This window comes from Mangifera indica, chromosome 14 (assembly GCF_011075055.1).
Source record: "Mangifera indica cultivar Alphonso chromosome 14, CATAS_Mindica_2.1, whole genome shotgun sequence".
Taxonomy (NCBI): Eukaryota; Viridiplantae; Streptophyta; class Magnoliopsida; order Sapindales; family Anacardiaceae; genus Mangifera; species Mangifera indica.
The window spans coordinates 1,818,067-1,835,768 of record NC_058150.1 but is presented as its reverse complement, the minus strand read 5'-3'; the positions used below and the strand labels follow the sequence as shown (position 1 = coordinate 1,835,768).

The window sequence follows — 17,702 nt, the reverse complement described above, 5'->3', positions numbered from 1 at the left end:
TATGCATCTTAAAAAAGATTAATAATACAACAATTTATGTATGTTTTGTTCAAATAACCCGACATGATTTAGTATTTCTTATACATATTAATTAAAACTACATTTCTCACGTAATATATGAAAATTATTATATCATCGCTTTGATATAATTTCTATCATTCAAAAAATCATGGTTACCAGTCACAATTTATATGGTGCGTGAAAATTCAATAGAAAACAGGATTGAAACCTAACTAAGTTAATTTGAATCGATTTAAATTACAAATGAATCGAAGTTTTAACTTAAATTCTTCTTTAGTGATATTATTCATTGTGTTTATAATATTAACCAGTTATTCATGACTCTCATATGATTGATCAATTCGAACAAATTGTTATAAATTTGAATCCATCTGTATACAGACTTAGTTTGGCTTGCTCCAAGTGACAATATCATCTTTCCTTGTAATGTTAAAATATGGTATTAATTAATTAATTAAAATTGGTAGAACATGGCTGTCCATTCAAAATTAGTACCATGTTCTAATATTCTACTTCCATTGAGTTTAATATTCTTAAGAAAATTCTTAGAAGCCCAACGTCCACGGCTTTTTTTTTTTTAAATTTTTGTAATTTTCACCAAAATTTAAGATACAAATTTCGAACATATTAGATATATGATACAAATCAAGGGGACATGAATTAGGCATCTAATGTGACTAATATATAAAATTTTGTGTCAAAGGGAGGTGATGACCATGTGACTCCTTCCATGAATTTCCATCCCACCTAGTAATTAACTATTCCCACCCAAACTTTGATAATATGATGATTTGACTAGGGCTGGATTCGAGTCAAGCCAGCTCGAGCTCGGGCTCTGCTCGGCTCGATTCGAGCCCGAAACGAGCCGGGCTCTGCTCAGCTCGATCGAGCTCGGCTTGACAGGGCAGATTTTTTTAAAATTTTTTTTATACAAAACGACGTCGTTTTGATCCATATATACACACAAAACGATGTCGTTTTGATATGAAAAACGAGCCGAACTCGAGCCGAGCCGAGTTCAGCTCGAGTTGAGCTCGAGCCGCCCCTAAATAAAGCGAGCCGAGCTTGGGCTCGGCTCGGCTCGAATCTAACCCTAGATTTGACATTCTTTAAGACTAAAAAGCTTATTTGTTTGTTTTTCATTTATTTTTTTTAATAAAAACAACCATCACGTTAAAGTATAATATGATCATTTTTGCTTATAGGGTTGTGCAATAGAAGTCACATGACTGTGTAGAGGGTTGGAAAAGGTGGTGTATGTTAGTGTTGTCACAATAATTAAAAAATAAAAAAATTAAATCGTTGTAATAACAATGATTGAAACGACAAAACTGACTAGATAAGAGTGACAATGAGACGATGAGGGTTGAGTTGATTAGGGGTAGGCACTAAACACAATGAAGGTTTGGAAAGATAACATGGTGTCTCATTGTTAGGCACACCTAGATGGAAACGCATTTGTGGACTAACATGGTTGTTTGTGCTAACAAGCAAAGAAGACACATTGACAGAGTTATAAAAAAGATAAGTACACAAGTGATGAGAGTGAACATGATAGACGTGACTATAAGATTTCTCTATTTTTTATTATAAAATTCAATTTAAAGGATATTTCTTAAATATTGATTTTGTATATATAAACAAAACTCGAGGTTTAATCAATGATGGACATGACAATTCCGATAATAGCTCTCTAAGTGAATCCATCGACTAGTGTATATTTCTTTGAATCCCGATTCAACATCCACATAGCCAATGGTGAGGGAAGATTGAATGGAGCCCAACAAAAAATGAAGTATTAGAGGATGCATGTTTAATTCTTTCAAAAATTAGTTCTTTTTAATTTTAATAAAACATAAAGATATATTAATAAATTATATTTATATTAAGTGTTCAAGAAAATTTTATAATTTCACTAAAAAAATAACAGATTAATAATTTATATTAATAGTAATGAACGGGTTTGACAAACGAACTTTCTAAACTTATAAGGTGAGAAAAATATTTCATCAAAGTTGGGGTGGGACTTAGTGGCCTCGTCATTGGGCCATTCTATTTCTTTTAGAAAATTCCAAAATGTGGTGGATATTGTTGTGACTTTCTATCCAAGTACACTGATTATGAAATGACATTGCAATATTGGGTGACCTTTTACGTCAAAGACTACCTAATTTTTTGCGAGTGTCAAATTATGCCACGGCTCTGTTTAAACAAATTAAAACTCAGACTAATATTGTTTATTATACGTTTTAATTAATTGAAAGTGCTTTCTCCTAATCACATGTACAAGACATAAATTTGAATGGACAAAACAAACGAAACCCCACTTGTTTGGGAGTCGTTAGTCTGTCCAAAACTCTAAATGCTGTCTGTCCAATCTTAAATAAGATCACTTAACCGACCTAAATGTAAAACTAAAACCCGTACGGCAAATACAGAGAAAAAGAAAAAACTTACAAGTTTAACTGATAAATGGACAGCAGAGGGAGAGAGAGAGAAAAGCATGAAACGTGAAAAGTAATGTGAGGTCATTTTCATGTTTGTCGTCACAGAAGGAAGAGGTGGGCCACGTGAGTTGACCCGCAACTCACGTGCAAAATTACGAAGGGACATCCCAAATTGATACCCACGCTTTGGATGGGCCCGCCCAACCATCCAACCGTCTGGGTCCCACTCATCCATCTCCAGGAAACCTAGGCAACAGTAATAATAAAATAATAATTTAACTAAATTATATAATATATAATCAAATACTTTTAATTAATCAGCAATTTTATAAGGTTGACCTGAGATTAAATTTTAAGTAATGTTTCTGTAATTACAAATATAAAATTATAGTTTTAAAAATCCGAATCGATTGATTGAACCATTACCTATTAATCAAAATGGTTTCTATTTATTTAAAATATTTTTTTCAATTATTAAATGTCATTAACTTTATACATTGCCTAAAAGTCATTTTCGTATTTCCATTTTTGAAACATATAATTAGCTTTGTGTCATTCAACTTTAATGTGGTATGCTTCACCATAAACAACAATAGAATCTTTTTAATCTAACATCAAACGGCGGAAGCGCAAGGCAGCGCAGTTGTCGTTTCATAAAATTAGAGTTTTTCCCTGTAACATGGACATTCCCTTCTTAAGAAATCCGTTTAGGGATCAGTTAACTAATATTTCTTCTTAATCCGTGTCTTTTGATGATAATAATCCCTCTTTTCTTTGGATTAATTGCTTTAATTGTGACAGCTGTCTGTTTCTCCGTGGAATCCGCTCTCCATCACGTGATTAAAAATGCCTGCCCACCACATCCTCAGGCCTCCCAAATCACGTGGCCAACTCACGGAACCAATTCATCTGGGCCCCCACCAATATCACGCAATCCCATTTAATTTTTTAAATTTATTATTCTAGAGATAGGTTTAATTTTGAGGAACCTTCCCGTCAAGGAGATTTAAAATTAATTTTAAAAAATTAATAAATATTTGTTTTTTAAAATTTAATAATCGTGAGTTAGGATGAGGCAAAAACCATGTGAAGTTGCATACGTACAAGAATTATTGAGGTGACAGGAGCCTTCTTACATCTGTTACACTGATAGGGGTTGCTTGCTTGTTCATTCGTTGTTATGGAAAATAAGTGGGCATACATAGGGCACGTGAGCAAGGGGTAGCAGCTCACGTGCGTCCATTCCCTGCCGTTTATCTGTCACACAGCCTGCCGTCTCGCAAGCGGTGGGACCACTTCTCGCCGTTTTCTTTTGCGTTTTTCTGTGGGAACATCACGCCGTTTACTGCCATTTGTTGTGAGTTAACGGTTTTAGCGGTTACGAGACGGAGACTTAGTGGTCCGTTAAGAAAATATAAAAATTCACTTGCTCTTGTTTATCATATTATTTTCTCTTTTTCCTGTTTTCAGGGTAATGTCAAGGTGTTTTATTGTGTTCCTTTACCAACTTAAATTTTTAAAAAAGTTGTGTAAATTTTATATTTAATAATTTAGCAAGTGGGTGGCGATACATGCATTCAATAAAGTAATTTTTAGAATTAAAGAAAATATAATGATGATTTTGATAGTGACTTTTAAATTAGATTAAGAAATAATATTATTGACAACATTTATAGTGCTTATAAAATATGATAACTGTATTAAATATTTAATAATAAATTATGATATTATAAAATTAATGTAAAAAATAAAATAAAATATAGAGTGATTTTTAATGTTGTTCAACTAATTGTTTAGGAGTTTACACTTATGATTATGATGTTAACAACTCCAAAAGAATGTTTGATAGAGTAAGTGTGTGTATATATATATAAAACAATGTAATATTCTAAGAAATACTCAATTATCGTGGTAAACTCTAATATTCATTATGGTGGTACTGATTTATGTAAAGAGAATGTTAGATACAAAATGGTTTTTAATATGATTCAACCCATTGTTTGAGAGATTACATAAATTATTATGACATTAATCATTTTGAAAGTATACTAAACAAAGTGGTTACATAGATTACAATGTAATGTCTTAAGAAAAACATAATTTCGGATACGATTTTATATGATAATTAGTCTAACTTAGGATGGAGTGAAAGGACTATCATACAACTAAAAAATATGTTTAGGGTTAATTTAATTTTATAATTATAAATTAATTTATCAAATAATTATACACTTTGTTATTTTGAATTAAATTGTAGGCTATCCCTAAATGCCCTGAGGTATACACAAATAAAATATTAACATGAAGAAAAATAGAAACTGTTAACAAGAAGAGTATGTATGGGCGTAGCGTAGAAAGGAAGAAAGAACAGAATAAGCATGCGTGAAAGCACGTGCTGGTGGACTAAGCGGTGGCCTTTCTCTCTCTCTCTCTGCCGGGACGGTATCACGTGGGGATGGAAAACTGGACCCCATAAAAATTATGCAAAAATTAATGAATTAATAAATTAATAGTTAAATAACTCCACTTAGTGGGGGCATGTGCGCTTCTTTCCTAAGTGACCTGTTGTTCATGGGTGAAAGCGAAAGGGGTTCACATGCTGACGTGTTAGTCTCACGTGCTTGACTCGCGTGTTGCCGTGGCTCCTTTTTTGGCTGGTCCTAACATGTGCAACGTGGCCCCGTATCTTGTGGGACAAATGTCTTGTAACACTGTGGGAGCTCAGATTCGCAAGTTTCAATTCCTTATGGATCTACCTTGGTAATTGGAAATACTTGTAACTGATTTTTAAAAACGTGAGCGCCTTTGGTTCACTCACGAGTGACTAAAATCAGAATATCTTAATCTCTATTTTTGTATTTATAGAAAATGTTTAACCTTGTCTCTATCTTGTTTTTATTACGAAGATGAGAAAAAAAATTTTATCACTTTTTGGTAAGAAGATTTTTCTCATTTTTTCTTTCTAATCTTACGAGAAAATTCTCTATATTTTCATTTTTTAATTTTTATTGGTGAAATAATTTTAAAAAAATATAAAAAAATAAAAAAAAGAAATAATGGGTCAATAATATATTTATCTTACCTTCATCTCGTTTCTAATTATGATGACTTTATTTATCTTTATTTTCATTTTTATTAAAAAATCTACTCCCATAATAGAAAGGATGGGCAAAGACACAGTTTCGTTGAGCAAATTGTCATCTCTACCACTAATGCTCAAGGGTTGGCTGGTGGTCCATTCTCTTAGCACATGATGCTTGCTCTCCTACAAGTGTGTCAATTCTGATTCCTTATGGATAACTTTGAATATAGACCTTTATGGGCTGGGTAATTCCAGGCTCACATTAGGCTGCCCAATTCTAAAACGATTTTAATCCAGGAAGGGCACATTTGAGAAACAGAGTATGATTTTGCTTCCTTCCCCAAACATACCTTCTTTTATTTCGTTGAGCTTTGCTTTTAGGCAAACAGAAAAGACTGCAGTCCAGCTTGCTTTAGTTGGGCCGAAACATTGGTCGCTTTGTGTGATTCCTTTGTTTGAATGAGTCAATATTAATACTGGTAGAAGGTGGTTGTGCGGTCAGAATCGGATAATTATTTCGTATTTAATCGAGAATTATTTTTTTATCTAATCAAATTTAAATCCATCACATAGAATAAGTGAAGTAGTTCCTAGCTTTGCTCCATTTCTCCTATATAATCAATTAAGACTTCGAAATGATCATTTTTGTGCCTTATGCCTATGAAAAATAGCTTTTTTTTAATGGACTAATCCATTCGATAAAATCTTAACAGACAACGGAATTTGAATTTTGGTTTACACTTTCGAGTTTTTGAATGTTGTTCTAATTTTAGATATTTTATTTTTATTCAACTTTACCGATTGAATAACTTGTCAAATGTTGAATTGGGATCCAAATAATATGAAGAGTTTTCAGATATCATCCATGGAAAGCCATTGATAAATACTTTTATAATGGAGAGATTTTCAGGAGATTAATAAAATTAGAAATTAAATCGTTCTTAATAAAACCTGGAAATTACGCTTGTCCTCTTGAGAGGGTGACGGGTTTGTCTCTCCGAAAATTACAGACAATGACAATTTAACCCACCTCCGAGTACCATTCAAGTTAAATTCCCACGATAACCCTTTGGATGTAACTTTCATGTTACTATGGTGAGGGTAAACTTGGTAAAACATATCCTTTTTTCATTGATTGGTCGGGTTTGTGGGTAAAACACCTGTCCTATTTAGTTCTGCTCTGCCGGGTACACAGGAAGCAAGTGCTGCTCTGTTTAATGGTGATCTTGCCACCTACGCCACCGATCACTCTCTTCCACGTCACCGACACTTGTCATCCGTACATGCGCTGCTGATGCTGATGATTGCACCATCTGATCTCATCCGACGGCTTTCAATTTTGGGTTGTTGAGTTCGAAAACGAGGTGTCCAGCATTTACCAACGAGGACCCAAGTACAAGTTTATTGACAAATCCAGGACCGGAATTTTTATTTCTTCTCAGTAGTTGTACATTGAGTAGTCTATTTTTGTTTTTTATAATATAAAGAATTTTAGAGGTCAGAAGAGACAAAAGATTTCAAATAAAGAATTCAAACTTTCTACTTTTTGAATTTATTACACAAATAAATAATTCACACAATTGAAAACATTAGTCAAGATTAAAGTGATTTTATTAGTTTTGTATGCATAAATTTTATAATTTCTACATCATTTGACGATAATACGTGCCGATTCAACATTTTAACATGGAATTTTCAAAGGGATTCTATTTGGGTTAAATCTAAACATTGTTAATATGGTGAATAGTATCACCAAATCATAAATAATAATGTTAGAGATAGATTCAAATCGAATTAATTTAAGTTTGATTATCAACTAAAATAGATTAAATTTGACTTAGATAAATTTAAATCTAATAAGTTTTTAATTTAAATCGATTAAAATAATATTATTTTGATAAATATACATAAAAATGACTAACATGTATAGCTTGAATTGAATTGAAAAATTAATTCAAATTAAATGGGTCAACTATTCGAATATATTTTCATTTTTCATGATTTTCAATGCATAAAATTCATAAACTCGATAATATATGAAGTGAGAGTCAAAAGTTGTCAAAGGCAGGTCTTTGTTGTAAATTCCTATGAGAAAACCGTCCAAATTCTGTTCCTCATTTCTCATGTGAAACCAGTAGAAAATATACTTCAAAAACAAACTTTCTCTGCAGAATCCACTACAGAGACGGGAGAAATAGAGAGAGAGAGAGAGAGGGAGAGAAGGACTCGAGGCTCAGTCTTGGTTTCAGAGGTCATACTGTTCAACTCTCAAGCCTTTGAATTGAATTCTCAACCTCTGATCTTTCATAATACTTTGTTCAACGCTCCTGATTCTCCCTTCTCTCTCTGATCTTCCCTCAAGATTCTCTCAAGTTCGGTGAGTTTTCCTTCGAAAACGATTTCATTCAGTGCTTTGTTCTTTTTGCATGACTTTGTTACTTTGTTTTATCAGTTTTTTGCATTTTTGTTCTTAACTCTTAAAGCTTTCTCTTTTTCTTTTTCGTAAATCGATGACATGCGAAAGCGATTCTTTTTATTCGTTCTCTTAAAGTACCGTTCGCCGTTTGCTTAACGAGAAAAAGTGTAAAAGGAAAAGAGGATGGACGAAAGAAAGAAAGAACTGGAAATCTTTAAAGTCTTTCGCTATTCAGTGAGAAAATGAGAGGACCTACTCTATACAGGCTGTATGGCTGTTTATCAGCCGAGTAAAGTTTTTTATTTGGATTCCGATTCTCTGTTAGGCCCTTAATTTTCTCAACGACCAAACAGATTTAGGTGCAAATTAGTACCTGATTCAATTACTGAAGATACCGTTTTAGTACCTGTAAAAACCGTGTTGTTTCCTTCTCTTTTTCTTTATATATATATATATATATATATATATATATATATATATATATATATATAATGATGATCGTTTTTTTCCTAGTCTGCTAGTAATAATGTCTTGAAAGTTTGCTCATTTTGTTTAGAATATGCAGGTTGTTGATGGAACCATTGACAATTTCTTCATGATCTGGATGTGAAAGGTTGAGAATTGGTGATTGGGCGGTGGTTCCATTGATAATTTGATGATTGATCGACACACATATGTCTCCCTCTTTCAATTGGTGTCAGGCTCTGGCACCTGCTTGAGAGGGAAGAAGAAGAATCTCTGCTGTGCCATCGCAGTTGTTGCTGACCTTGAAAACTACAGGTTTTCTGATGTCTCGGAATTTCGGGAGTCCAATGCAGACGCAGATGGCTGTTTCAGTTTTTAATAGTCCTTGCAATGTAGAGTACCATGGCGACTTAAGAGGGAAGTCTGCTGGGACAAGGCGAGTGTTTGTACAGACTGACAATGGATGCGTTTTGGGGATGGAGTTGAATAGGAATGACAATGCTCGCACCGTGAAGAGAAGGCTGCAGCTTGTGCTTAATGTACCTACCGATGAGAGCTCATTGACATTTGGAGATCTTGTTCTCAATAATGATCTTAGTGCCGTTCGAAATGATTCTCCTCTTCTTCTAACTAGGAATGCCTTGCATCGGAGCTCATCAACTCCATGTCTTTCACCTACTGGAAACGACCAACAACAAAGGGATAAGAGTGGTCCAATCGAGATTTTAGGGAGCTCGAGTTCCTTCCATAGAACAAATGAACTTATTAAGGAAATTATCAAGGCTGTCCAGAATGGTTTTGATCCCATCCCTATAAACAGCGGGCTTGGTGGTGCTTACTTTTTCAGAAACTGCAATGGTGACAATGTTGCTATTGTTAAGCCAACTGATGAGGAGCCTTTCGCACCAAACAATCCAAAAGGCTTTGTAGGGAAAGCTCTTGGGCAGCCAGGCCTGAAACCATCAGTGAGAGTTGGTGAAACAGGGTTTCGAGAAGTAGCTGCCTACCTTTTGGACTACAATCACTTTGCAAATGTGCCTCCAACTGTTCTTGTGAAAGTTACACACTCTATCTTTAATCTCAACGATGCTGTGACTGGAAATAAGCTTTGGAAGAGGAAGAAGGTTAGCAAGATTGCATCTCTGCAGCAGTTCATGCCTCATGACTTTGATGCTGGTGACTATGGAACCTCAAGCTTTCCAGTCGCTGCAATACATAGAATTGGGATATTGGATGTCAGGATCTTTAACACTGATAGGCATTCTGGTAACCTTTTAGTGAGGAAACATGACTGTGGCGGGAGATTTGGTCAGGTGGAACTCATTCCAATTGATCATGGCCTTTGCTTGCCGGAGAGCTTGGAAGACCCATACTTTGAGTGGATTCATTGGCCTCAGGCTTCAATTCCTTTCTCTGAGGACGAGCTTGAATATATAAAAAATTTAGATCCTGTTTGTGATTCTGAAATGCTTCGGACAGAGCTGCCCATGATTCGGGAGGGATGTCTCAGAGTTTTGGTAGTCTGCACTGTATTTCTTAAGGAAGCAGCTGCTTTTGGACTCTGCCTTTCTGAGATTGGTGAGATGATGAGTAGAGAATTTAGTGCTGAAGAGGAGGTACCCAGTGAGCTTGAGGTTGTATGCCTCGAGGCTCGGAGAATCATAACTGAGAGGGAATTGTTATTCTCTGATGATGATGATGGAAGAGAGGAAGACTGTCTGTTTGATCTAGATTGCGATGATGCAGAGTTCGAGAATGGAGACTTTCCATCTAAACTAGAGAGTCTCGAAGAGGATGAATTCGAGGTGGATGAAAAGCCAGTTGAGGCAAAGGGAATCTCACAATGGAACTGGCTTCAAGCAGCTCCCAAGTTGTCCCAGCCTGTAAACAAAGTTCACATCCGTGAACGAAGCCCACCTCGCCTACCAAAAGAAAACCAACCGATGTGTTCTTTATCTGAGAGTGTAAGAAGTGCGAATGACCGGCTGTCCAACACCAAGAATTTTGTGAAGCTTTCTGATATGAAGGAAGAAGAATGGAGTGTGTTTCTTGAGAAATTTAAGGAGCTTCTTCACCCTGCCTTAACCAAGAGAAGGTGCACTACTATTGGGTGGAGACACAGAGGCAGGCTTGGAACTTCATGCAAGTTCTGATAGTTTAAGCTTTTCTGTGAATTAAAAAAACTAAGGAAGAACACAATGTATTACTAGTTTGCAAGAATTAAGGGTTTGTAGAATCATATTTCCTGGAAGAAGTTAGAAGACTAGTTGTCTACTGTCGCATAAGGTGTAAATCTTGGGATTAAAGTTTCAGAAATCAAGTTAAAAATTACAGATTTGGGTTTTGCATTGAGCTTTTCAAGCCTTAAATTTCAAATGCATTCTAAATTTAATGTAATAAGACTAGGTTTCAAAGTTGTTTGTGGCTTGGCTCATGTTGAGTTGGTTTGATTATTGTCAAGCTGAGCTCAAGCTCTTGAGTTTGTCTCTTTTAACTAAGCTCATTGTTGTTCGACTCTATGAGCTTGCAAGCTCAATTTGATTATTTTCAAATTGAACTCAAGCAGTTCAAGTTTAACTCTTAAGCAAGATCATTGTTCCTCAGCTTTGTGAGCTTACAATTTGGTTTAAGTATAATATTAATAAACTCTGAAAGTTTAAAATTTTGTATTTATATCTTTAAAATTTTATCTTTCACTTTGAATATAAAAAACAATTGATAAATATATATAAGATACAAAGTTTAATTATAATTTTTCAAGTTGAGCTCATACTAACTTGAGTTTGACATATACCCAATCAAGTCGAACCAAAACCCAACACTACTTGACTCAACTAAGTTATTTTGGACAGCATTTCAAAAGTTGCTCTTCTTATTTCTTAAAATATAATATTGGCAAGCAAAATTAGACTTTACACAACAAAAGATAAGACACTAAAAGAAAGCGACTTAGCAACTTCAATTAATGTGATCCATGCAAGGAATACTTTAAAAGGAGATTAACATATGGGGCCAACAGACTGATAATTTCTATAAAGCAGATTATTCTTCTTTTTGTAAGTTACTTGGGCAAACTTTTGACAAAGAAATCTTACTTTTTGAGTATCCAATAGAATACTTAGATTACGTATAATTAGTTTGTTTTAAATTAAAAATAAAATAATATTTAATCACATAATGATATATTATCTGAGTAACTAATTAGATACTCAAAACTGAATACAAAGAACATTACTCCTCATTAGATGTCTCAAACCAGGGCTAAGATTGGTTTTCAAGATTACCCTTTTGCTATTAAAATAGAAGACTGAAATATTCTATTAATAGTTGATTCATTGTTATGGCCAGAACTACATGCAATGTGAAGATCGATGGTCATGCTTATGAATAGTTGTGTTTTTTAATGTAATAACCTTCGGTTCATCTCAACTACATTCTTTCCACTAACAGAAACAATGTCCATATATTTAAATGAAACAAAGCTGTCGTCTAACATGGACACAAATGACTGACGTACCAATTCCTATGCACATATATCAAATTTGTTCCATAAGATAAATATCACGTTATTTTCTAATATAACCTGGTGAGGGCATCTGAAAGCCTGTTCTCTATTGTCACTCTTCACCTTAAACAGGGAAACTCTTCAGTGGACCACATTAGGACTTCTAGAGAGAATTTTGGTGCAGAAACTGGATGAACCGTCGTAAATTGTGACTGGGCAATAACAAAAACAGATAGTGTGTTGAGAGACACTTGAAATTTGGAGGATCATAGAAAAAGAATAGTATATGATGTTTTTGTTTTCTGTTTGACTTAACTATAGCTTATAAAACCTGGATGCTAAATTATGCATGGATAGAAAATGGAGGGTTAGCTTATATGAGAACGAGAGAAAATCATAAATACATGAGAGGTTTTCATTATTTTATGATCATTTTATTAAAAGATGTATTTTATAATACAATACATAATATATAATAAGAAAATTAGATTTATAATAAGATATGATTCGCAATTCAACTACCATGGTCCTTCCCACCTCTATAATCAATAAAACTAATTGACTGATGTAAAGACAACCAGAAGTCAAAATGAATAGTCAACACCAAGATGTCTCAAACATATTACACCTCGTCTTCCCTCACTCTTCGAGTAAACAAAACAACCAGTAAGTTATTCATCAATTCCATCTTAGAAACAACAAAACAGAAAACAGCAATAATTCTCTTTCAAATACATGCGTAAATACACAGAATTTAACCTTAAACCCAGATTCAACAACCCTAATGAAGTAATTGCAGCCTTTAAGAATTATTAAAAATCAAACACACAGCTCAACTAAAAGTTATAGATAGTGTGTTGCTCGGCAAAGCAAAAAATTAAATAAGATATATAATAATGAAAAAACAAATTAAAAGGAAAAGAAGGGTGTACCTAAAAGTGGAATTTAAAGTAGAAGGCAGAGGAACTGCTCCACCTGCTGGATTGAGAGTTGAAACTGAAACAGTTTGGAAGAATTACAAAGAGAGCACTGGCCTGGATGAGTGCCTTTTTTTCGTAACTGATGTTGTTTATTATTTTCATTTCCCTCTTCTTGTCTTAGCATTTCTCACCACACCTCGGGAGGTATGAAGAATCAAACTATAATTGAAGCAAAAGTGAGATAGGACAACGGAGAGACAGGTGAACGTATTGTGAGAGAGTTAGGGTTTCGAAAACTCGGAAGGAGAATTTGGCATTGACGAAGATGTAAATGGAACTAGGGCAACCAATCAATACTTTTAGGTTTATTAACTTCTATAACAAAACGATGTATTTGTTTTTAAAAAAAAACACATCCCTGTTTTGTTTTTTAAAAAAAAATTGTTTTGTTACAGAAATTTTGAAAGAGAAAGGGTTCCTGGTTGGGTACCCAAAATTCAGTTTCGGTTTCTTAAAGTAGTGGAATCGAAACCTATCTACACAGTGCTGACGGCATAAAATTTGAAACTGGAATCTATCTTGTTGAAGATGGAACCAAGTAGGAACTGAAACCACAACGCCAGGTACCTGACGGCTCTGGTTCCTCTTAGTTCTTTTGCTCACCCCTAGTGATAACATTTCTCAAACATAATGGCTTTGACAACATCCTTTACAAAGATAAAGAAGCATTCTCTGCAAGAATTTGGCATCAGGGTGGACTTACGGAGTTGCTGAATATTTTCATTATGGCTGCAAACTACTGAGCTTGGAAATAAACGAACATCAGACCTTGGATGCTCCAAACCACATGCAGCCAATATGGTATGTGTGGCATGCCTTGCAACTTCCTTGAATACATCAAATCCTGCAGAGGACATAATCAAGCAAAACAACATTTTTCAATTTAGAAATGGCAGTTGTTCGACGTGTCTGAGAATACTTCAGATGCCACCAGCACAAGGGCTAACAGGTAAAAGCCCAAATAGATAATTTCTAAAGCAAGCAGAGTCTAAATTAAGAAGCATGAAAGGGAAAAAAAAAAGAGCTTTGCATACAAGTTTCAAATGTCTTTTCTTTCCCAAACTTTATCATATGACATTTTGAAAATTTTTAAAGTATCCAAATATAATATGACTGATGTCTAAAATCAAACCAAAACTTCAATCCTAGAAAGATAGGTCTATATTGATAACAGAAATCTAGCAATCATACCTAATTGTTTGTCTCTGCATAGAAGTTTTAAGTTGAGCTTGACAAGAGAACGAATCTCGCTCTTGGCATCATCATCTTTTATTTCCTTCCCTTTAACAGAATCCTTTCCCAACTGATCTTTTCCCTTGAGGTTATCTACCTCACCAAAGGAAAAAGTATGGAGATCTGGTTGGCTGTAGCATGCATCAGTTGTTGTAGGCAATGACCCAATCAAATTTATTGAAGAAGAATCAGTTTGCTTGTGAATAGTACTTGATGAAACTCCATATGAACATTTTGCTGACAGACTTGCCCTATTGGCATGACGAAGGTCACATTGATTTTGGGCCCTTCTAGATGTTGAAGATTCAGATAATTGTATTGAGTGAGTAACAGAACACCCCTCACAAGATTTAACAGTCATGACCTTATTTGGCTTTTGGTTTTCTGATTTTGGAAATCTATGGTTTGCAATTTTGCCTTCAGAGAAACTGCGCTTCCTCTTCTTTCCAATAGCAGATAATGTGAGAACACTATCTCCAGGTTGTTTTCTATTAACCATATGAGGACTTGAACTGCTACCAGTGGCTTGTTTGGGAGCTTTTCCCTTTACAGAAGGATGTTTTGACTTTGACACAAGATGAAGACTGCTTGCCCTTCCAAGATTGTGCTGCTTTGACTTTGCAATTCTCATCTTTTTCCATGCTTCATCAATATCACGTGAAGTTCTGCAATTATTATGTACAATGCCCACAGACAAACCATCCTGAGCACTCAATGGCTGACAACCTTGGGAGGTTGAGAAATGTTGTTGACCTAAACTAGAAGCAAAGCTTAAGGATCCGTTTCGTAATGCATTCCAATTTTCACGCAGTGCTTGTATATGACTTTGGACATCCCGACGAAGATGCAATCTTCTTGCATCCAATTTGGGTGATTGATCTACAATATTCTGATATGTTGTTCTATCCGATGAAGTTACTTCATTCACAACATTGGTACCTGATTCGGAGTTAACAACAAGTGCTAAAGAGGCCATTGGATGAGGTCTTGAGATCCTCATTTCATTTGTATCTTCATGTACGATATCAAAGATAGAAACATTTTGATCATTACCATCAGTATCAATTCCAGCATTGTTATGTTCAGCCCTCAAGATAGCACAATTGTGGCAAAACCAATCACCTTCGGGTACAGTAGCACCCAGACCAACACAGTAAGTATGAGCAGCAAGATCGCAAAGATCGCAAAGTAGTAACAGACTATCATCATTGGTACCCTGGCACACACTACACTTCACATGGGCATAAGGATCAAAAGGCCCAACCGTTGCATTTCCAAAATGATGGTAAACCTGCAAAACTAACATAAATCTATAAATACGTATACAGCATTACAGAGAAAAATATATTTGAACTAATTAATTCAAATTTTACAGAGAAAAGACAATAGACTTTTACTTTCAAATTTGAATTAATTAAAACCAAATTCAAGTATTGCACCAAACTCTTCTTTGGTGTCCAGACAGTTAAATTTGGCAACTACATTTTCATTTAACCATACCAAACTTTATATGATATAAAACTAAATTTTTTTCCAGGTTGAAGAGTTAACAAATCCAGACCAAACTTGCTCATTTTAAGCATTAGTAAAGTATTTATTTCATCAACCAACTCATTTTTTCAAACAACAAAAGGAGAAACTGCAAAGACTGTTTTGAGTAGGTTTCTAAGTTTACAATCAGACCTCAAAATTGTTTTTGCAGAAAACTCCAAAATGCATAGTTGGACACTAGAAAATAATTATGGGCCTGCAGTCTATTACGTTGACAAGCTAAGAAATAACTATCATCAGAAGCTCAACTTTGCAGCAAATTCACAAACTAACAAAGTTACTACAAATGAAATCAGAAGGATTAAATCATCTCATAATACCAAAATTACTTCAATGGTACCGGAATTCACCAAAAGATAACCTCAGTTCAACAAATCAACCGCAGAAGAACTAAATACTGTGGCAAGCTTAAAAACTAAATAACGCGGCAAAATCGATGAAGAGAAAAGAAATTTGTACTTGATCGCGTTTTGGAACATTAACAATTCGCTCGCAAGGAACCACCCCCTCCTTTTTCATTTGTAGAATGTTGGTGAAGCGGCGCTTGCACAAGGGGCATGTGGACTCGATCTTGGCCCACTCCATGATACAGACGAAGCAAAAGTAGTGGTCGCAGCAATCAATTTGGCCTCTGATCGATCTTCCTTGCTCCAAGAAGCATATTCCGCAGTTGGTAAGGCAATAATTTTCCATTGATTTTAATGAATTTTGGTGTTCTTGCAATTTTGGTTGGTCACTCATTGTTAGGGTTTCGGAATTAGGGCTGGTTATGATTTTCAGCCCCACCTGGCAAAACGGACGAAACAAAGAGCATTTCAAAATCTTAATCTATATAGTTCGGCATGTCCGCGGGCGCGCGTGTTGGGTCGGCCTTTTTTTTTAAATTTCCCACTATGCGGGCGCGCGTGTTTATTATTATTATTTTTTTAGGCTACACGACTATTGCCCACCGGAAGTTTGATGCAAGTCTTGTTTTACTCGCTAATTATTAAAAATTTAAATATCTATTCATTTATAAAATTTTATCACTATTTTGAAAACTAGATCAAACTAACTTGTTCAACCAATTGAATCAAGAATTGGCTTCAAATTTAGTTCAATTAACATTAAAAAACAGTTTATTTATTGACTCGATCAAATCCGATCAAAATCAGTAAATCAAATAAATCAATCAAAATTGATAAAATTTGGTTTGATCAAAATTTATGATATTTTTAGAAAATTTAATTATTTTTAAGTAATTTGATTATTTTATATTAGATTGGATAAATTTCTAAAGGTTTGTAAGGAAAAATTAAATTATAAATAAAATTAAAAAAAAGGAAAAAATGTTTCATATTCATTGAAATGTCTTCTATAAATAATAATTTATAGAATTATTTTTTTTGTATTATGAGATGGAGACTTTTTTTATTTTAATTATTTCATTGAAATTAAATGAATAATTATTACTTCTTAGAAATAATATGTTCTAATTACCATAGGTGTGAGTATCCTAATTAATTTTGTTTTTTACAAATTTCTAAGTAAAATCTATTCATTAAAATTTGATAATAAGTTAAACCGATTGATTCTTGGTCGAATCATAAACCAATGAGACAACCAATCTAGTTTTAAAAACATTGAATTTTACTATTATTATAGAGAGTAAAATTATTATTTACCGAAATATTTAAATAAATTAAAAATTTATTATATTTTTTCCTAAATTTAAAAATCTAACAAATCTCCCTTTACCAAAAATTTGAAAAATCAACACTTTTTTTCCTAAGGTTTTCCCAACCAAGTTGTTGGTGACCATAGAAGGTGACGACCTTTTCTTTTCTCCCTCCTTCTCTCTGACAAAAGACCAATGGCCTTAAAATTGGTGTTTTGCATAAATTTTTGTCAACCCTTTTTGATGAGGATTAGTGTGAAATGTTGATCTTTGGCGTCCTTCCTCTTTAGGGCACTACTCTTCGTTACGAAGAGCTAACAGAGATTCGTGCAAAATCGGTCTTTG

The 17,702-nt window shown here is 34.3% G+C and overlaps 2 protein-coding genes across 4 annotated transcripts; one reads left to right on the top strand and one right to left on the bottom strand.

The window, feature by feature from the left end:
• Positions 1–7,650: 7,650 nt before the first annotated feature.
• Positions 7,651–10,779, top strand: LOC123196286 (phosphatidylinositol 4-kinase gamma 7-like). Of its 2 annotated transcripts, none has more exons than XM_044610256.1 (2): positions 7,651–7,927; positions 8,532–10,779. In XM_044610256.1, exon 2 carries the CDS (start codon positions 8,755–8,757, stop codon positions 10,582–10,584), a length of 1,830 nt encoding a protein of 609 aa, XP_044466191.1. In that variant the 5' UTR covers positions 7,651–7,927; positions 8,532–8,754; the 3' UTR covers positions 10,585–10,779. The 2 variants fall into 2 exon arrangements, with proteins under 2 accessions (XP_044466191.1, XP_044466190.1); XM_044610255.1 differs by having other exon boundaries at positions 8,523–10,779.
• A 1,037-nt stretch (positions 10,780–11,816) lies between these two features.
• Positions 11,817–16,511, bottom strand: LOC123196285. 2 transcript variants are annotated; one of them, XR_006497679.1, is made up of 4 exons: positions 16,160–16,511; positions 14,108–15,440; positions 12,869–13,760; positions 11,817–12,148 (listed from the first exon to the last, which is right to left on the bottom strand). XR_006497679.1 is itself a non-coding variant. In XM_044610254.1 (3 exons), exons 1-3 carry the CDS (start codon positions 16,439–16,441, stop codon positions 13,522–13,524), a joined length of 1,854 nt encoding a protein of 617 aa, XP_044466189.1. In that variant the 5' UTR covers positions 16,442–16,511; the 3' UTR covers positions 12,500–13,521. The 2 variants fall into 2 exon arrangements, 1 of the variants encoding a protein (XP_044466189.1); XM_044610254.1 differs by lacking the exon at positions 11,817–12,148 and having other exon boundaries at positions 12,500–13,760.
• Positions 16,512–17,702: the final 1,191 nt, after the last annotated feature.